Consider the following 21,842-nt stretch of genomic DNA (forward strand, 5'->3'; position numbering starts at 1 on the left):
ATTATTATTGCTGTTATTATCATTTTGCTATGTTTATAAAACTTTCTTTCTATTATAAGTACATAGAAGGGTGATTAAAGCCGTATTTGCACCTTTAAAATAAATAAATATTGTTACAAATTGAACTTGAATTGAAAAAACTTTATTACACTTAAAAATTGTTGTTTTGCTTATTATACAATGTATGTCTTATGTTAAAAGTATGTTTTTCTATTGTAATTCTATGGTCTGATGAAATGAGCACTTTGTGAGGGATTGAAGTTGCGAAAGGGAAGTTTCGTTGCGAAACGAGTGGAGGGAGGATTGGAAACACTGGCCTAGAGAGTGATTATCCTGGACTTGTCACTTCGTCCTTCTTCTAAGTTCTAGTTACTTCTAGTCAAATATAACCAACGGATATGATAGGGACCGGATTAAATGTAGTTTGAAAGGACAGACCTGTAAATCCAGGGCTGGTGGATTTGGGATAACGCCGTAGCCGTTATCTTAAAACGTGCAGTCCATTTTTTTTATTTGAACTTATCATCCGTTGGTCACATCGACTGATAAGGAGTCTGTCAGTGTGGTCGCTCGCCGCCTCCGGGCCCGGCCGCCTTCGATCCGTTCAACACAGAAACGAGAAGAAAATGGGGCCGATGATTTAACGGATGGAATGATGACACTTCCGGCCAACTCGCAGAATGGCAATCATCAACCGAATAACTCAGCGCTGGATGTCAGGTAAAAATGTACATCATCACAATGCTAGCCGTTATCGATCATTTAGGCGATATCAATGGAGATGGTTTATGTCACGACCAAGACGTTTTCTTTAGCGAACTACCAACACTTACAAAAATAAAACGATCAGACATTTTATAAAGCTAAAAATGAAAAATGGTAGTTAAAGTCGATGTATGACCTATTTTGCTGGTTATTATTTTGAACCATCTCTTGAGGTAATAAATCGAATAATTGTGGGACTTTATTATGTTGCTTCGTTATTACAATACCCTGCCAATTGAATGAATTTACGGTGGACATGAGACAGTTGGAAAGGAGAACTGATGGCAGAGGCACTCCACACCGAGTGGGAAGCAAAGGTGGAGGCTAGTCGTATTTAAGTTTAACTTAGCCTATTCCTTACCTGAAGGATGTGCATGTGCATTCAAATCCCTCCAGATGGAGGTTCAATCCAACCCAGCTTTCCGCCGGTGCAGACCATGAGAGCCCCGATTCAATTCTCAGCGTCTTATGAAGGGGCCACGGCAAGCTGTTAGTGAAGAAATGCTTGTTTTACTTACTAAATATTATCCATTTAGGTTTTGGTTGAGATGAAATTGTGGGGTTCGATTCTCACTTGTGACACTAACTTTTTCGTCTCAACCAAGACATTGCATAAAAAGAATAATTAATTGAAAGAAGTAATTTGGTCAATTAGACCACTAAACATAAATGGATTAATATTTAGTAAGTAAAAGCACTTCACTAACAGCTCCCCGTGGCCATTTCATAAGTCCCTGAGAATTGAATCCCAATTACACAGCATTTGAAAAAATGGCAAAAAAGAGGAAAAATTTGAATTTTTGTAGGTTTAGATGAGTTGGTGTCTGAGTGGATCAAGTCGTGATAGTTCAAGTGGTTAGAGCAGCAGCATATTGAGCCGAAGGTCGTGGGTTCAAATCCCGCTCGTGACACTAATTTTTTCATCTCAACCAAGGCCTTACATAAAATAAATAATTAATTGAATGAAATAATTTGGTCAATTAGACCACTAAACATAAATGAATTACTATTTTATAAAAATAACTTCCCCAATGATTAGATTTGAAATTGGGGGGGGGACAGAAGTCCTTATGTCATCTTCCCCCTGTGAACCATGGTTTTTTTTAAAGCAATGTTGGAAATAATGACCAAAAGTGTCTACCTGCAATTGTGGAATTGTATTCTTTTTGTCAAAGATCATGGCACATTTAAAAAAATAAGTTTTCCCCATCTTCTTTAGGAATTTTAATATTATATAAAACACTTGACAACAGAGCTCCTTTAGCCATCTTATCCACAATTTCATTTTGTCGAATAACAGCATGGCCTTTTGCCCAGCATAGCACAGTGATTTGAGACTTTTTGAGGTTGATATTAATGTTAGCAGGGTGATACAACTAAAAAATATTTATGTATTCCACATATTTAAAAAAAAATCTGATTTGTGTTCTCTAGTTAATGGAACGTTTCAAGTTGTCAAGAGGAATGTTGTCGGGTTGGTCTTAGGTTTTGAAGGCAGTGGATTCATCATTCCATTGGTTTTATTTAAGATCTCTCTGATTCTTGTGACTCTGGGTTTAATTGAATAAATACTCCTGTTTAGCAGCAAGGCTCCACTGGTTAACAATCAGTTTTATGCTCAGCGTACAGTCTTTATGAGGGAGATGTACTTGTTGGGTTGGTCTCGAAGATAGTAGATTGTTGGAGGCCCTCAGCTAATGATGAACCTCTGAGCTAAGACTCCAGACTCAGGTGACTTGCATCACTGTGACATCAGTTTTATTGCTACAATCATCATTATTAAAGTGCATTTTAAGTTCTGAAGATTTGTTGAAAACTTGTGAACTTTTATTTATCTGATCTCAATACATATTGTCAATTAATTAAGGTTTTTAGTTGAGATGAAAAAAAGTTAATGGCACGAGAGGGATTCGAACCCACGACCTTCAGCTAGATACGCCGCTGCTCTACCACCTGAGCTATCGTGACCTCGATCCACTCGGACATCAACTCCCCATCTCAACCTCACCTTATGAGACTTTTGACCTTCTTTTTTTCATCTCAACTAAAAACCTTAATTAATTGTAAAGTATTAATTGGTCAAGCGGACCATGAAATTAGTGAACATATTGTCAATGTTAAAAAATTCTTCAGTCATGTAATCCCACTTGTGATGTGTTCATTAGTGTTGGGTTGTTAGTCCATTTTTCCCATCAAAACCAAAATTCATTTAGTTTAAGTATAGTGTGAGGTTTTAAACTGGTACTCCAAGCTAATAAATAGAATGTAAATATAAAACTGTTGTACATTGACTTAAAATTAAAAAAAAATATATAAAACTTACACGGCCTACTGGCATTACTAGCTTAAGCCAACTTATACAATTTTTGCAGAGTTTACTGATTTATACAAAAGCTTAATTTTGCACATATACATACTGAATAGAACTCTGACTGAACAAGATGTGCTAATCACCTACTTTGTGTTTATACAGTCCAGAGGCTGTATATCCATCCTGTTACTAAACTATAGTTTAGATCCAGGGCTATCTACAAGTTCATTTCAGCTCCTATCACTTGCAGTTTGTAAACTCTCGCTCTACTTGACTGGGATACTCAATAATCCGCTTTTGGCCCTTGCATTACACATTCATACTAATAAATACATTCAATTTAAATATACACAAGGGAAAGAAAACAAGATATCTATCAAGTACTATAAGTACTATATATATTGGGTTGTCCGGAAAATAATGCAGGATTTTGGTATTAAACAAAAAAAAAGAAACTAGTTACTTTAAAGCAATGTTCTTTAATCAAAATAATTTCCCATACTCTCAATACATTTCTCCCAACGTGTTGGTAACTTATTAATTCCGTCTGAGTAGAATTCAGAATTTTTAGAATTGATAAAGTCAATAAATGCATTTTCCAGTTCCGTTTGATTTTTGAATATTATGTGTTGTAAGTAGTGGTCCAGGTGTCTAAAAAAATGGTAGTCAGTAGGCGAGAGGTCCGGAGAGTAGGGTGGGTGAGGCAAAGTTTCATAGCCAAGCTCCAATAATTTTTGTGACGTTACACGTGACACATGTGGTCGAGCGTTGTCATGCAACAAAATGGGCCCTTTCCGATTGACCAAAGAGGGCTTCATTACTGCCAATTTCTGATGCATGGTATTAATTTGGTTACAGTATGATTCAGCATTGATGGTTTCGCCAGGATTTAAGAAGCTGTAGTGTATTAAACCAAATGAAGCCCACCATACCGTAACCATTACCTTTTTTTGATGAGTTGGGGGCTTTGGAAAATGTATTGGAGCTTCTCCTTTGTCGAGCCACTGTCCAGAATCCACTTTTCGTCACATGTAACAATTCTGGCCAGAAATGGGTCATTTTTGTTTCGACAAAGAAGTGATGCACAAACATCAAAGCGCTGATTTTTTTGGCGATCGTTTAATGAGTGTGGAACCCAATTTTCGAGTTTTTTCACTTTTCCAATCGCCTTGAGGTGGTCAGCGACGGTCGTTTTACTGACTTTGAGTTGCTCTGCAAGTTCTCGAACAGTTGTTTTGGGGTTTTCTTCCACCACTGATCGCAGAACATCATCATTAAGAGAGGAAGGCCTTCCACGACCTTCTTCATCTTCAAGGCTGAAATCTCCCTCCCGAAATTTTTTAAACCACCTTTGCACAGTGCACTCATTAACACAACCCTCGCCCCAGACTTGGTTAATGTTTCTAGCCGTTTGGGCTCCGCTTCGGCCGAGTTTAAACTCGTAAAAGAAAATCGTACGAAATTCTCGCTTTGACATTATAAGGATGACTGAATTATTTCCAAGTAGCGGAATGCTACAGAGGTAAACAAACAATATCATTTGGAAGAGGATTAATAAGTGTTGACATTCATACAAATGAGTAATCCTGTAAACGTAAACAGAATATTTTATATAGATTTTTTTTAATGAAAACTTAAAATCCTGCATTATTTTCCGGACAACCCAATAATAAAACAGCCGTTTACTCCAAAAAAACAGAACATTGGGAAATATTAGGTGTTTTGACATTTTAGTCTAGAGTTTTATTAAAAATCTTATATAAAAAATAATAAATATATTTTTATATTCATTAAATAATGTCAGTTATAATTTTCACTCTATTTAGCAAATTTTATTACCCAAACCCTCCTCTCGCCAAAATATATCGAAAAGTTGACAAAACCGGTGAGACAGCGGGGAAACAGGATAAGTTAAAGGGTTATTTTCTCTATGCAGATCTTAACACATTAACCTCGTATTTTTTAACAATACAATAGTTCAAAAGCGTCACTCTAAAAAAAGCTGATTACCTTGAGAGTCTAGGAAGATCAATAGTGATTATTAATGTAAAAATAGCATAGACAATTGGTCAAATCATTGTACTAAAATGTATGTTTAAAAAATATTATTATTATTGAATATTTTAAATGAAATAGAAATTATTGAAAACATTAACCTCTAAAGATTTTTAATGTTGAATCACACCCAAACTGATCGTAAGAGTATAGATGACAGGCAGTTGTCCACTACATTGTGGTGCTTTAACAAGAACGATAGACCAAACCAGTCCAGGACGATCAGAAATTTACTGAACTAAAAGGTTCACCACACTGCACATCTTCAGAAGAAATTTTACAAATTCAGATAGTTCACTCTTTTTTTTAAATCAAATTTTATCCATGTTATACATAACATGTAACTATGGTAGGCGGTTTTCTTCTTAACAAAATAATAATAATAACAAGTCGGGCGTGAAAAATTATTTAAAAAGTTGAAAATGTTCAACCCTTTGTACATGTACAACTGATTTTGGAGACTGTAATTAATTAATCATATAAAACTAGAATGGAAAATTAACAAACTGCACTGATTGAGTTAAGGGCTGAAATGTCCTAGCTGTTTATAGCCCCTTGGATGCCAACACTAGGGGTGGTTCTTGAAGGCTGCAGGTAATTTATAGTTAATTACAAAAGCTGGAATTTCCGGTGGGCTACAAGAAGTGCTCAATTCTGAACATGCATATGCTTATATAAATCATTAATCAATAATATGTTTATAATCTTATTTCCTGCCCTTAGTTTTTTTTTTACTTTGATGTCAGGGACAGTAATTGATTTTAATAGGGTAATTTGATTAATGTTTTATTAAAAATTTTCCTCATCATCAATCTTAATTACATCCAATAAGACTAAGGGTAGGGGAAAAAACTTGTTGAACTTATCTTTTCATTGCCATAATCAAGGCTGTATAAACTTTAGTTGACACATTAAATCATTTATCAGGAAAATAATTTGAATGAAGAAGTTCTTTTGCAGAAATGTTCAGTTGAGATGAATGAGCAGTATGTAGTAACGATAATATTCTTCTTGTGGTGGTGCCAGTGGCTGCAACAGTTATGACTCGTTGCTATAAGGGTTCTAGGTTTGAAGCTCAGCCCTGAATTTAAAACTAGATTATTTACAAACGGGCTTTTTCTACAAAAACAATACCACAACCCCGGAGGTTTAAATGACCTCTGTCATATAAATTATTATTTCTTATATTTATTATTTCATTTTTTCGTCGCTGATGATACAGCAATTCTTACACACAATTCGGACCCCTCAATTAACACTCAACACTTACAACACCTGAATGAATTAACAATATGGTTCACAAAGTGGAGAATAAAGGTAAACCTAACAAAAAGCACACAGATCAATTTTACCTTACGTAAAAAAGACTGTCCTGCGGTGAATATAAATGGAATTCCATTGCCTACCACTGACCTTGTGCGTTATCTTGGACTTTTCATGGATAAACTACTGACTTGGAATCCCCATACAAGACGGAAAAGACAGCAAACAAACCGACGTTATAAATTGTTAAAAAGACTACTTGACTGACGATCAAAATTAGACCTTTTGAAAAATTTTGAAAAAATAAAAAAAAACTTTTAATTTACAAGACAATGATTAGACCTCTGGGCATACTGTTGTGAAGTGTGGGGCTCAACCAAGGATTCCAATTCCCAGTGTCTCCAATCAATCCAATCTAAAATTCTCCGTCAAATTATAAATGCTCCTTTTTACGTTTCAAATTACACTATCCATAAATACCTACCCATCCCCTTTGTACATGAACTCATCAAAAACCGATAAAAATTTTTTCATCAATCACTGAACACACACAGTAATCTATTCGTACGAAATTTGTCACTTCCAACCCTACCTGAAAATCCTCCAAGAAGATTGAAGCGAAAGTGGCCCCGAGACCTTCTCATTGTTTGAAGACTGAACAAGATATCAGTGTAAAGGAGTGTTACCACTGGGCAACTTCTCCTACAAGAGCCTCAAATGATAATTCAACATATACGAACATATTTACTTAATACATCACTTGTAGTTGTAAATACCAAATAAATGTAATAAAAAAAGACATTTTTTCGTTTTTATAATCAAATTTTAAAACTTTTTAATTTCTAATTATGGCCTATAAACTTGTACGCCTTATATAAAAATGTCATTATTCTTGGTAATTTTTTCATTTCAGTAATTTACAAGATAGTTGGTGAGGTAATGTAACTGTTCATTGATCGTCCCTGATGGTCTTGGGACAAGTGAAAAATTTACAATCAAGCTTCTTAAATGATAACATATCTGAATGGCAGAAAACTTACTTTTCAACACGTACATTTAACATAAATTGTTTTAAAAAAATTGTATTGTCCATGACACTGTTTTAATTGTTACAAAATTATTGTTATTTTTAATTGGCTTGACAATCGATAGTTTGATTGGAATTCATGTCCATTTATCTGAATTTTTTTGTGGGTTATATCACTTACTTTGTCTAGATCAAAACCCAATTACCATCTTTGCTTTAAAAGAGTAGTAAAGATGTTATAACGTAAAGAAAATTGCACGTAGCCAATCAATTGTATGCTTGTTACTGAAACAATTGTATTTATAAGGCTTTATTGTTTTACAGATTGTTTTGAACAAAGAATAAGTTGTAGTAAAAAGGTAAAAATTAAAGCAAATAATAGGTTGAAAAAGTTGCTCAGAGATGTATGTCATTTAAGGCAATCAACTGTGCCTAGTTTGCAACATTAGAATTTCTGGCCTTGGGAAGACTCACATACAAAGGATTTGGATTCTAGGCCTTTCAATACAAATTTGTTAAGTTGTTCATATCTATTTTCGCTGCCGAGTTTCGTGGTGGTCGTTTAAAAGGATTTATTAAAAATATAATTCCAAGGTTGTTTTAATTTTAATGGTAGTGTCATACATTTGATTGATGTGGAGTTATCACAGTGAAGATAAAGATAAATTAGGAAGTTTAGTCCATTTATTGATAATTGCATTGTTGAATTTTCATATAGATTCAAACTTTTTAAGAAGAGTAAAACAAATACACAAACGTGAGGAACTGTAGTTTAATAGAAGTCAATGGGGGGAATGAAAAAAGCTTGGAAGTGATATCAGCACAGCCTTGACAAACTAGTGAGCAGACACCATTCAGTCAAAGAGACAGTTTTATAAATGATTAAAGACGATCTTAACCAAGAGTATGTCATTAACATTGTAATAGAAATAAAGATTTTTGTTTATAGTTTTACTTTCTGTTTAGGTCGAGCAGCCCAAATGTCAGTCCTCAGTCCAGTCCTTCACTCCAGACAAAGAGCCCTCACCACAAGCGAGAATCATCAGTATCAAGTTCCAGAGAATCTGTCCCTGACAAGAGTGACGGAAACAACAAGGTGAGTCTTTCTATTAGTATTGTGTAAAAAAAAAGTTAATTAAAATTCTTAGTCTGCATCCGACCATGGTTCTGGTGGCGAGTTAAGCAGGAGCAACAGCCAAGACCCTGTCAGGGAGAGCAGAGATAGAAAGTTGCAAGACAGAACCAAAAAGAAAGCGCCCTGGTACAGTGCTCTCTACCCCACTTACAAGTCAAGGAGCGATGACTTTAAACGCTTATTCAAAGAAGTGCCTGCTGATGAACGACTAGTAGTCGGTAAGTAAATTGAACAATTTTTTTTTTTTTTTATAAATCCCATTTTTAAAGAAAAAAAATGGATATTAGTCTTATGTAGCAAAATTGGGGGAAATGAGGTAAAATAACATTTTTCCCTTTTACTATTAGGTATTATGGATTTTAATAGGTTTGAGTTGAAAAATATCTATTGGGTTGTTCAGAAAATAATGCAGGTTTATGGTTATAAAATGAAAACAAATGATTTTAAACATTTTTTATTAAACAAAATACCCTCCATCTCTCTCAATACACTTCCCACAATGTGATGGCAACTACTCTATAACATCTAAATAGAATTTTGAGACCTTTATTATTAACGAAATCAGGAAATACATTTTCTAACGATGTTTGATGAATAATTTTTTTATGTTGTAAAACAATGTCCAGGTGGGGGACCGCGGTAGCTGAGTGGTTAGCATGAGAGACTCTCACGCCGCGGTCGTGGGTTCGATTCCCACCTTCGCCTCTGGCCCTTTTTTCACAATAACCCCCCCCCCCAAATTTGAACACACATATATGAATTGTCACATGGCTAATATGCATAGTTCNGTCCCGAAACAAACTTTGTCGGTGATGGGATTCTCCGTCTAATTTGGGAAAATGGGCGTAGTTTGGACTTCACGTAAAAGGTGCAAAACAATCTCTTCATTATTAACAAATTCTGTAAAGACATTTTCTGGCGACTTTTGATCGACGAAAAAAAAAAAAAAAAAAAAAAATGTCCAGGTGTCTGAAAAAATTGTAGTTGGTAGGCAAGAGGTCTGGAGGGTGAGGCAGAAGGCAGAACACTCAAACCAAGATCCATCTTGGCTTAATTTTACAACATAATTGGTTTCTGATTATTCGGAAATCGTGAGATGGGGTCTGGTGTGATGTAGGTTTCAGAAAAACAGTTCCTTGATCTTTATTGAGATCATCTTCAGGGCCTGGGATTTACAAACATTATTTATATTTAACAAATACATGTAGGATGTGGAAAAAAGTGAATTTATACAATGCAAAATATATTTTTTATATCCAATCAAAGTATTTCTACTCACTCAAAGTGTTAGTTTTCTGCATCCACCACACATAATTGTTTTCTTTAAAATGATTATCCATTAAGATAGTTCGAAAAAAGGTTGACTAAACTTGTAGGAAAAAGCTCCTCATTTTTCTTAAATTTTAATTGTATTAATTGTTCAAGAACATATTTTATCATTGTAGCTTGATCAGAGATAATTTAGATTAATTGAGCTTCAGACCTTCACCTCAATGTTTATTGTATAAGAATAAAATAATTACAATGTCTCAACTGTGAATTAATTATTTTTTAACTTGTATTCATTGAAAAATATACAGAGCATAAATAGGCAATACAATTGAACTTAAATTTAATAGATATATAACCAACTGAAATTATGAAACAATTTCATAATCCTTAAGAAATGAAGGTTTAAATGATAATAAACAGACCTAGACAGTGATAAAAAGTTGGCTTAATAAACTTAGATAATTGTTTACTATAAAGTTAAGTACCTTTATTTAATTTATAATAAGAGGGAAATGAAAATTTGATAAGCTTCCAAGTAATATATCTGTGTGAAGGTCTTAGTTGGCAGTTGTATTAATATTCCTAAACCTCCGTTGTTTTAGACTATTCATGCGCCATTCAGAAAGATATTTTAGTCCACGGCCGCCTTTACGTTTCCCAGAACTATCTCAGCTTTTATGCTAACATATTACGTTGGGAGACTCAAGTAAGTCATGACAGGTGAATCCGTCTGATGCTCGTTTCTTAACAATTTTCGTTTCAGGTCTGTTTGAGATGGAAAGATGTTACGTCACTGACCAAAGAGAAAACGGCTCGCGTGATACCGAATGCTATCCTTGTTCATACCCATAATGATAAACACTTTTTGACTAGCTTTACAGCGCGCGATAAAACCTATTTGATGCTGTTTAGAGTTTGGCAGAATGCACTCATGGATCAGGTATGCATTTTTCAATTTACAGCTTTTTCTATATTATTAACAAAAAAAATCATTGCAGCAAATGTCAACACAAGAGATGTGGCAATGGGTCCACCTCTGTTACGGCGATGAGCTGGGCCTGACAAGTGATGATGATGACTACGTTGCGCCCACTGCCCCAGAAGACAAACGACCACTGATGATCAAGGCAGATCAAAATTTGTTAGACTCTTATTTAGAGGTAATTTTTTTTTTTTAATTTGCCATCGTTAAAAATGAATGTTTATGTTTACATTTTGTTTCACTAGCTCTATATTTACATTGTTCTATATATAAAAATATATCAAAACTAATTATGTATGTACAGCGCCCTCTCCCTAATTTTAGTTCTCCAAACTTTACAGTACTCCGAATTGCATTGAAGACGAAAACAAATGAGATGTTATTTTCAAGGAAGAGAGGATAAGAGAGAGGAGAGAGAGAGAATGAGTGTGAAAGAACGAGATAGAGAGTAAGTGAGTGAATGAGAGAGAGTAAGTGAGAGAGAAAAAGAGAGAGGGAGTTAGCAGAAAGGGAGAGTGAGAGTGAATGAAGGAATATCTTAGTGTAAACTATATGAATTTTCTTGAATGGGTGGGAATACATCACAACCCATTACTACTAAACAATAAATTTTTCTAGTATTAATTGTACTATACCTATCACATAAAAAACCGGATGAAAAAGAGGAAGTAGCAATGAAGTAAGCGTTACATAAAATATTCAAAAAGGAAAGAAAGGATTTTAAAAGAAAAATTGACTGGCAGCAATGTTCTCTAATAGTTTCGTGTATAGAAAAGTTGGTGTAATTAATAGTATATGTGTATGTAAAATGTGATGAATTTTTTTTTTTAATTTTTTATATACATTTCTTTGTATTTTTTTTAATATCCTCTGTATTCAGAATTTTTCAGTAATCCAAATACCTCTTCTACAACAAATAATTTGGATTACTGAGAGAGCTGTACAATGTAAAAATAACTCTTTTTAACAAACAGAGAAAACACAGTGTATACTAAATTATAAAATTAATAGATCTTTATTAACACTTCTTATTTCTGTTAATACATACCAAATTTAATATATTTACAATACATCTATACATAAATACATCAATAAATTATAATGGTATCAACATAATTTTTTAATAATTTTAATAATTAATCTCATTAAAATATAATTGATTGGTGGCAGTTTGACCTTAGACCTTTGGGAGAAAATCATTGTTCGAGTTCGGCTTAGCTTTTTATTTTAAAATTCTTTTGTTTTTCTACACATGTAAATATACAATCATTGAACTGTGAAAACGATTAATCTTCAATATTTCTGAAGTATTGTTTTATCTTATCTTTGTTGTATTAAGAAAAACATACTTTTGTTTTCATTTTGATCGGCTGTGCTTTATCGTATAATTGGTATTTTGTTTTCGAAAGTGGCAAGGAAATCCGCTTTGAAAACAAAAAATGTGTTCATTTCTAAAAATTGGTTTGAAGGTAATTCGACTATTGTTTTCCTGTCTTTAACTTTTAAAAAATTGGTCAATTTAAACATTTGGAATCGTGTTTAACTTGAGAGTGATTTATAGAGATAAGATTTTTTTTTTTTCATACGATTAAGTCTCCATTCCTCATCAATCATCATTAAATATTTTCAATATTGTGAAAATATTTATAATTCAATAATTGTTTTAAAATTTAAAAAAAGTTATGAACATTAAATTAAAATATGTGTAATTACCAAATGGTAGTGTTGTTCCTTATGGTAACACACACACACACACACTCTCTCTCTCTCTCTCTCTCTCTCTCTCTCTCTCTCTCTCTCTCTCTCTCTCTCACACACACACACACACACACACTCTATTTATACATCTATTTCTTTTTGTTTCTTTTCCTTGATGTATTGGATCTTCTTGAGGTCATTTTACCTGAGGTAAAATGACCTCAAGAAGATCTAATACATCAATTTAAACTACGGAGATCGATCACTATCAACTAGAATTTTTCTTTTCCTTTCTCACTTACTCTTTATCTGTGTTAATTTTGTTCCATGTGTATTGTTACTGTTTTTACTACATTGGTTTCACCTGCATGAATTAATCCACTAACAAATTAATATTTTATTTCATGCCTGTTTTTATTTTAATTTTATCACACTCAATTTTTAACAATAAGGAAATTATTTTTAATTTACTCATTTATTTTATTTTATTTTCTATTTTTTCTAACACTGCACTTCTTTTGTTGCTTTGTTTTTGTTTTAAAGGAGGGTTTTACAGTGATGAACATGGAAAAAGACCAAGTGTCTCTCCCTTCAAATTCTTCTTCTCCTAACTTGGAGCATTTGCAACAGCTCGAATCGACTCCATCTATGACACAACCCTTTGATGACAGTAATCCGCCAGACAGTAAACAACAAACCGATGATGCAAGCTTGCCTTTAAGTAGCAACACAAAAGAGCTGTTACTCCCGAAGAATGGGTCTAGCCCAAAATCGAGAAAAAAAACCTTTTTCCGCTCAGTATCCCTCCAGCCCAAATTGGCATGTACGGTTTCACCGCTGTTGCCGGACGAGTCTAGAGGTAGAAGCAAGCCAGTCACACCCACATCTTTAAATGAGGCTCTTTTTTTGAAGGACGGGCCCACGTTAACGGCAGAGGAGAAAAAGAGCTCCCTTGAGACTGGTGACCTTTCGCTTCCGCCACCTAATCAGCCTCCCACACCAGGGTCACCCTCCGACCATCTACCAACCGATCTCAGCGACAGCTCACCGAGTGAATCTGAATCTGAAAAACATGGTAAATGTTCTTAACTTAAGTTAACTTCGGTTTTCTAATTTTCAAAAGAATTACCTTTTGTACTCTAATTTCAAAACAGCCAATTTTCATCCTTGTATCATACAGGAGGGCTTGAACATAACCTGGGGGGTATCTTGTACAGTACTGTTTTTGAAATTACATATATTAAATAAAATTTCAAAAGCTATGCCATGGTTCAAAGCCTGAATCGCTATACAGCAAATAAAGTAGAATGTACTACAGCTGGGTTTCCATTGCACGGAAAAATCAGTCGAGCAACTAAACGCGAGAATCATTCGTGAAACAGTCTCGGGTTAACCATTTTCATGAGACGAACAAGGTCAGCAACCAGTTTGCTATCATGGCGACACTTTTTGTCTTCCCATTTTGATGCTCATTTCCTTCCACACATCCTCCCTCATTCTTGTTATGATGAGTTTTATCTTTAGCATCCCACAAAAATCGGTAGCTGTGATACATTCAGATAAGTCTAATGCAGTCCTGGTTCTTTCTCATACTCAAGACAAGTGCATTTACACAGAGATAAACAATACGAAACACTTCGATGCACACTAAAAAACTGACTGCTGGTCGGCTCACCCCGAACATTTTTGTGCTAAAAGTTTAGCAGTCCCAGCAAGGTTTCTGTAATTTGATGCAAGTTTCACGAAACCGTTGTGCGAGTGGTTTTCGCGGAGTAGAAACCCAGCTTACCACTTGCTTACTGGTGGTCACATCATACATGAAATTAAAAAATTTTACAATGAAATATATACTAATATTATTATATCAACAACAAAAATTTTGTTGCCCGTAGGCTCATACATCTTTGAGTTAGGTTCTAATAAGCAAATATTCATTGGATTTCAAAAAAAAAAGAAAACTAATGTGTAAAGTTATAAAAAAAAATTTATGTACAGGGGTACCTTGAGATAGGTGTGCCCCAATTTTTTAAAATTTTATTATTATTATTTTTATTTATTTATTTATTTTTGAGATAGTCATCATCACTAGTTTGAAATTTTGTCTGGAGTGTCATAACTACCACTCAGCTCAGATTCCGCACAATTGCTTGTTCACAATTATTGTTGTGTTATTTTTAATTTAGTTTTGTTTATTATGTGAAAGATTATTTAGATTTATTTAGCATTTTGACTTAGGAGCTCAGCCATGGAACAAATTAAACTCATATCTAAAGGTACCTCTGTAGATTCATTTTTGTGTATTTGTCAATTATCTTAACTTTCTCTACATACTTTAATAAAAAGCTAAATTTTTCTTAAAAAGTTATTTGGAAAACTTCCAATAATTGTTTCTATTGATGAACTTCTAAAGAAAGACACTAGTTATATTATATATTATGCTACTATACTTATATATTATGCTACTATATTATATTATATATTATGTTATATTACTTAGGAAGTGCAATCACCTGCCCAGTTATACACGAAGGGAAGCTCATGCTTCACATGCAAATCTCCATTCACGTTGACCAGCTATTTGCGCATTTGTTCACCAATTCTAAATTCTTCTTTGACCTTCATGAAAACATAAAGTCGACGGGTGAGTCAACTATTTTAGTTCTGATCAAATTCCATCCTTCATCTTGTTATCATTTCAGACATCAGACAATCAGGATGGGTTACAAATCCTTCCACAAACCAAAAAGGGCGGACTGTCAATCTGACCGTTCAGCTCGGCCAGGCGATCGGGCCCAAACATGCTCAAGTCACCGAATCTCAGGTACCAATTTTAATTTTAACAGTAAAGATCATTTGTCAAAATTGAACATATTGGGAGATGAATATTTAACAAAGTGCTCTAATTAAGAGGAAAAAGTCACTTTACCTGTTTTCTTTGAGCGTTTTATTTTCTCTCAAATTTAAAGGCAATTTTGAGTTCTAAGAACTTTCTTACCTCCTACAATTACTGCTAACTAAAAACAGAAAGGGTGGCAAAAGAACCATTGACTAACCTGTACTTCAATAGACTTACAAAACTTCTCAAAAAAGAACTGTATAGACTCACATCAGCACTGTATCATCAAACAACAACAAAAGATGGTTAAGAATGGTAAGTAAACCTCTTTCCACATCTTTCTTCTGTATTTACACCACACGACATTTGTGAACACATGCACATGTCGACTAAGACTAATAAGACTTTACTAATGCTACAACGTTTATCGCCACTTCTTCAGTCCTTCCAACATTGTGTACATCATAAAAAAAAGCTACTCAGTAAAGCTCCAGGATACGGCCTAATTACCCCAAAACTTTATGCAATTTACATAGAAAAGGATTACTTTATGATCACACCTAACAAACGAGTCCAACTTCCTAGTTCCTATCATCCTATCAGTCTCCTTTCTATGTTAGCGAAAGTAATTAGAAAACTCCTCCTTAAAAGATTAATCCCAATCCTTGAGGTGCATCGGTTTGGGTTTCACTCACTGTAGTGAAAACAGGATTTCTTGGGTGCCCAGGCTTTCAACCGGGAATGGCACCCAAGTTTACTGTGGAAGCTCAAGAAAATTTTTCTCAAGAACTTTTATCTTATCTTTCATCCTCCCTGACTTACATGGTAAGTCCCCTTTCTTTCTTTTATAATCCAGTAAGGTCTGGAGTCTCGCAAGGAAGTATCCTTAGCTCGATCCTTTTTGTAATATACACTACCGACATTCCTATTGGACTGGTGGAAAAATAATGCAGGTTTTGTAAAGGCAGACAAAATTATTTTTAATTGTTTAATTTAAATTAATTCACAATCTATTCAACTTTGTCAGCATGTAATATACATTTTTATTCGACTGATTTAAAAAAGCGTTTTCACCTTCACCACGTTCTCTAAAAATTTTATCACTCAAAAAGTGATCAAAATGACTAAAAAAGTGGAAGTCTGTAGGCGAAAGGTCGGGTCAATATGGAGGATGCGGTAAGGTTTCATATCCTGAGTCCTTAAGTTTCCGCAGGGTTGGCATTGCGACATGTGGTTTGGCGTTATCGCAAAGAAGATCGGTCCCTTATGGTTTACCAACACTGGACAAAGACAGTAATTTCCCGTGCATTTTGTCAATTGCTTGGCAGTATTTCTCTGCTGTGATAGTTTCATTATAATTCAGGAAATTATAGTGAACAATACCAGCAGTGCACCACCAAACAGACACCACAACCGTTTTTGGGTGTAGATTTGGTTTTGGGGAGTGTTTTGGTGCTTCTGACTTCTCAGTGTGATTTCTCCCATAATGTTTATCATGTTTTGCTATGAACTATCACATTTACTTACTGTAGCTAAAATGCAGGTATAAATAATAATAATAATAATTACAATTAATTAAGGTTTTTAGTTGAGATAAAAAGTCAATGGCACGAGCGGGATTCGAACCCACGATCTTCGGCTAGATACGCTGCTGCTCTACCACTTGAGCTGTCGTGACCTCGATCCACTCGGACACTAACTTCCAATCTCAACCGCGCCTTTTGAATTTTCCCTCCTTTTTGCCATTTTTCAAATGTCGTGTAATCGGATTGGATTCTCGGAGTCAAATGAAATGGCCACGGAGAGCTTTAGTGAAGTATACTTCATTTAAATTCATTAAATTCACTAATTTCGTGGTCCGTTTGACCAATTAATATATTACAATTAATTAAGGTTTTTAGTTGAGATAAAAAGTCAATGGAAAGTGCCATTTCATTTGTCGCCGAGAATCCAATCCAATTACACGACATATGAAAAATGGCAAAAAGGAGGGAAAATTCAAAAGGCGCGGTTGACATGGGAAGTTAGTGTCCGAGTGGATCGAGGTCACGATAGCTCAAGTGGTAGAGCAGCGGCGTATCAAGCCGAAGATCGTGGGTTTGAATCCTGCTCGTGCCATTGACTTTTTATCTCAACTAAAAACCTTAATTAATTGTAATATATTACTTGGTCAAACGGACCACGAAATTAGTGAATTTAATAATATAATAATAAAATGTATCTTTGGTTTCAGCCGGTTGATCTAATTATCAATATGTAAACTTTATTTTTATATAATTAACTAATAATTAATAAAAGTTCAAACGAATATTTCTTACCAAACTTTTTCAAGTTTTTATATCTTGTAAATAGTTAAGGATAAAACAGTGTAAAATTTGTGGGCAAATTGTGTTCTTGCTCGAGAAGACTGAAAAACATGCTTCATCAAGCCAGGTGGCCTTCGTATTTAGTCCCTGATAAGACCACTATTTTTAGCTACAAATGTGTTAAAATTGTTTTTAAAGATTATTATTTTTTCCCAGAAAATGTTACCTTGTAGTAAGCCAGGAGAGAGGTATGTTATCGAAATTGAAGCAAGCAATGCAGGGATACCGTATGCAGATGCTTTCTTCATAGTCAGTCATTATTGCTTAACAAGAGGTGCAGACCCTGGTACATCGAACATCGCAGTGTACTGCCAGATTAAATATCGGAAATCAGTCTGGATGCTCGCAAAAAGTATATGAAGTTACTTTTTTTATTCTTTGGAGTGAACATCTGAAAAGAAACAATAAATTCCTTCCAGGCTACATAGAGAAAAATTGTTGGTCTGGCATGGAGGAATATTACAATAACCTTGTGAAAGCGCTAGAAGCCGAGTGCGAGAGGACGAGGCGCGCGATGGCCGCTGGTGTTGCTGGGACCAAAAGGAAGGTAGGCAGGCGGAGGAGGACTTCGGCTCTGAAACCTCTACCCCTTCCATCGCCTGTGATCGAAGACAAGCCGTACATCCAAGCGCTCCCCATCCCAGCGAAGAGCCACAGCTCGAGTACAATGGATTCATTCATCTGGATAGTGTTCTTTACCTTGTTCGTACTCTTAGTGTTAAACGCAGCCTTGTATTATAAACTGTGGGGGCTTGAACAGAGTGAAAGGAATTTGTCAGATGCCGCAGGCGAGCTCAACTTGGATTCATTGAGGTGAGCAAATTTTTGCTAAATTTACCTCCTTACATTAATAAAAAAATTTTGGTTCAATTGATCCATTTTCCAATAAGTTTTTTTTTTAGATCAGATTTTATTGTTATTATAGTAGCTCATAAAATAAATATGTTAATTGGGGATGGAGGTAGCCAAGTGGTTTGATTGCCACCGCCGCCCCTGGCCTTTTTTTTCATGCTCCTCTTTCCTCTCTCCAAAAAAAGCGTATTAAAAAATATATACATGTTTCCTTTACTGATAAGCAAGATCATATGGTTGCTGAATTTGAACCTAGGACATTTATCCTACAGAGATGAGCGCTGTGTCAACGCCTAAACTGTCCAGCCACCCATATCTTCTCTAAGTTTTATTATTATTTGTATTTGTACTATATTCTTGTAATGCCACTACCTGATCACTCTTTATGTTGAAATTAAAACTATATCATTTTGAAATTAATAAAATGAGTCTTATTTTTCAAGCAGTAATAATTAAGATACTGAAAACAATGTGAATTTTACACACAATTATTTATATTTTAAAAGTTTAGTAAAATATTTTTTTTTTGTCGTGTAATTCAACATCAGAACGTTATCCGTTTTCCAGGCATGCGCCTCAGACACAAGAAGAATGGCAAAACCTTCTTAAACGTCAGGAGCAGCTGCATTCGTTCGAAGTCGAAAGGTGGCTTAGAATACTGAAAGCCTCGGTGCACCTTTTGCAGCAGGTAAGTCAACCGACGCTGTGACCCAGATTTTTTTGTTGACCAGAACGTTTTACAGGTTGAAAAATCCCTGAATGTACTACAGTCTAGCATACAAGGAGCCATAGATGATGGGATGCTCGCCGCAGATGGTAAGCCACAACACGAAAGCCTGCCTTCAGATGAGTTGTAGTCACTCTCCTGTTTTTAATATTTTATGCAACACCAAGCATTTGTCTTGTATAAACTAGCCATTTGAAATTTTACAATAGTACGGAAAAAATATTGATCCCGTTATTTGTCAAATCAACTTAAACTTGATCATGAATACCTTTTAAATTTATGTTTAAACTTATAAAGTGTGTAAATTTTCAATTATATCAAATAGGGATATATAAATTTAAAAACAAAAGTCATAGTGTTTAAGGTATGTGTGCAATATTTTCAGTTTTCTTTTAATATTTTAACTGTTTTTCCTTAAGGGTTAAAAAGTAGTTTTCAGTAGCTGAAAACCAAATTTTTCAGGAAAGGTTCTTTTTCCTTATTCTTGAGATAATTTAAAAGTGAATAAATGCACATATTAGGTGATATTGTTGTGATACTGCCAAAGCTTAATTAAAATTAATCCTAGAAAGAATTTGACAGTTGTGGATAACGGATGAAATTTTAAGAAATTATTGTATATTTCCCTTTGTGAGATGTGATGAAATTAGATGCCTTTCATAGGCTCATAAAAAAGTTAATCATAGTATTTGAACTATTATTAATTGTTTGTGTTTATATCGGTTAATGGGAACTTGGTTTCTTACAAATATTTGCACATATGCACATTGTTTAATACGAATAAAAAATTTAAAAAAAAAGCAAATAAAAAAAAACTAGAAATGAAACTCCATGTACTTCAAATTTTAAAATTAAAAGGGCATTTTTCAGTAAAAGCTACAGGTAATTATTTTTGTGCCAAAAAGTTTTGTTAATCCTACCTTCCTCAGATATTAAAAAATCTGCTCTTCCAGAATTTGAAAAAAAAAGAAAAACTAAATAACTACTATAGCAGCTTATAAAATAAAAGGAAAACTGTCAATCTAAAAATAGACAATAGGAAAAGGTCATTAGTGCCCAATAACCATGGATAGAGCACAAGATATAATTTGTATCAATTGTTACAAACATGTATGTATACACATTCCAAGTAAGTAGGAAAGAAAAATAGATTATTTTCGTTGTACAAATAGAAGAAAAAATTTATTTATTGTCTAGAAAATCCACAGGATTTTCTTCCTAATTTGTATATTTCTGCCTAGTACCTGTAGAAAAACAAATATATAATTTTTTTAAAACTTCTCTTTTATTTAATTTTAATACCTATTAGTGATTACTAATTGAAACTCGAATCTGCGGTCTATCAGCAATTACAGCTTTTGTAATTTACAATAAATTACCGGCCTCGAGAATCACCCACCTTGGGTATAGGCACTCCGAGGTCAAAAGGTTGGACTCCGGATGCTCTCAACAGTTCGGTCAATTCAGCTCCCAATGCATGCAGTTCTTAGATCCAAACACATATTATCACTCATTCTCTCCTATTTACATACCACTAATTAAATTACGGTAGTGGAGTCCTCACTATTATTCATTATCATCTACACTTATTATGTAAATAACTTTATTGAGAGACAATGGGGACTCAAAATTCCTAGACCATTTCACACTATGCATTCACACTAATAAATACTTTCCATTTATTATTTTCTTTTTTTAAATAAAATATTTCTTCTTTATTCTCTATAATAAAAAATAAAGTTTGTCTTTTGTAATAAATAATATTAAATTAGTTTGCATTTGAAGAAAGATACAAAAGATAATACAAGAAGATACAAAATAAAAAGAACGTAAACTGCTCAAAAAAGAGAAAAAAAAAGATATTTGGAATTTATTCTTATTCTACTAATTTTAATTAATCAGTATTAAGTATTAAATCTCCTTTAACCACGGAAAGACATCACCTTGAACCAGAAATTAGGAATATTATTGTGAGAATGAGGCATTGAGGTCACCGGCAATTGGATATTGCAGAGGCAGTTGGCGTTTCTCAGAACATGTGGTCTATCAGGCTTTAGCCACTGAGGAGAGACTGGAAGTGCCAATAGGAGGCCTGGTAATGGATCTTAGCGCAATACGACACTAAGGGAGGTCAGAAATATTGCCATCACTGCAAGACTGAACCATTTCCATAGTGCCCGCCAGATCCTAAATAAAGTGCAAGATGTTTTGGCAAGGGCTTTATCAACAAACGATTCGAAGTTGGCCGCACATCGTATGCCCCTTGGAGACGACCTGCAGCAACATCCCTCAACCAGCAACTCAGGAGAATCTGGTGCATCGAGTGCCTAGAAGAAAGAGAAAACCAATTGGAATGCTGTTATGTTTACTGATGAGTGACGTTTCTGTCTATATAGTGATAGCAGGTGCCTTAGAGTCTGCTGAGAACAGGGGATCTGTGCAATGCCACAGTTCGTGCTCCCTTTAGTTCAGTTTGGAAGAGTCGGTGTAATGGTCTGAGGTGGGTTTTACGGTGAAGAACGAACTGGAGTACATATTGCTGAAGGCAACCTC

At 34.5% G+C, this 21,842-nt stretch overlaps 1 protein-coding gene across 3 annotated transcripts; it reads left to right on the forward strand.

Annotated features, from left to right (window-relative positions):
- Nucleotides 1-306: 306 nt before the first annotated feature.
- LOC106662832 (GRAM domain-containing protein 1B-like) lies at nucleotides 307-20,104 on the forward strand. 3 transcript variants are annotated; one of them, XM_014387219.2, is made up of 14 exons: nucleotides 631-720; nucleotides 8,140-8,325; nucleotides 8,388-8,517; nucleotides 8,570-8,774; nucleotides 10,431-10,534; nucleotides 10,592-10,768; nucleotides 10,827-10,988; nucleotides 13,052-13,583; nucleotides 15,006-15,149; nucleotides 15,208-15,329; nucleotides 17,867-18,062; nucleotides 18,130-18,523; nucleotides 19,130-19,250; nucleotides 19,306-20,104. In XM_014387219.2, exons 2-14 carry the CDS (start codon nucleotides 8,300-8,302, stop codon nucleotides 19,417-19,419), a joined length of 2,427 nt encoding a protein of 808 aa, XP_014242705.1. In that variant the 5' UTR covers nucleotides 631-720; nucleotides 8,140-8,299; the 3' UTR covers nucleotides 19,420-20,104. The 3 variants fall into 3 exon arrangements, with proteins under 3 accessions (XP_014242704.1, XP_014242706.1, XP_014242705.1); XM_014387218.2 differs by lacking the exon at nucleotides 8,140-8,325 and having other exon boundaries at nucleotides 307-720; XM_014387220.2 differs by lacking the exon at nucleotides 8,140-8,325 and having other exon boundaries at nucleotides 307-720; nucleotides 13,421-13,583.
- The last annotated feature ends 1,738 nt before the right edge of the window (nucleotides 20,105-21,842 follow it).

This window comes from Cimex lectularius, unplaced genomic scaffold (assembly GCF_000648675.2).
Source record: "Cimex lectularius strain Harlan isolate CLEC.00 unplaced genomic scaffold, Clec_2.1 scaffold45, whole genome shotgun sequence".
Lineage (NCBI taxonomy): Eukaryota > Metazoa > Arthropoda > Insecta > Hemiptera > Cimicidae > Cimex > Cimex lectularius.

What these genes read in the sequence shown, in the direction of transcription:
- LOC106662832 (XM_014387218.2), top strand. Translation starts at nt 653, where the DNA reads ATGATGACACTTCCGGCCAACTCGCAGAATGGCAATCATCAACCGAAT. An exon ending in TATTACGTTGGGAGACTCAA is followed by an intron (nt 10,535 to 10,591) that starts GTAAGTCATGAC and finishes TTTTCGTTTCAG; the next exon opens with GTCTGTTTGAGATGGAAAGA. An exon ending in CTCAAGTCACCGAATCTCAG is followed by an intron (nt 15,330 to 17,866) that starts GTACCAATTTTA and finishes ATTTTTTCCCAG; the next exon opens with AAAATGTTACCTTGTAGTAA.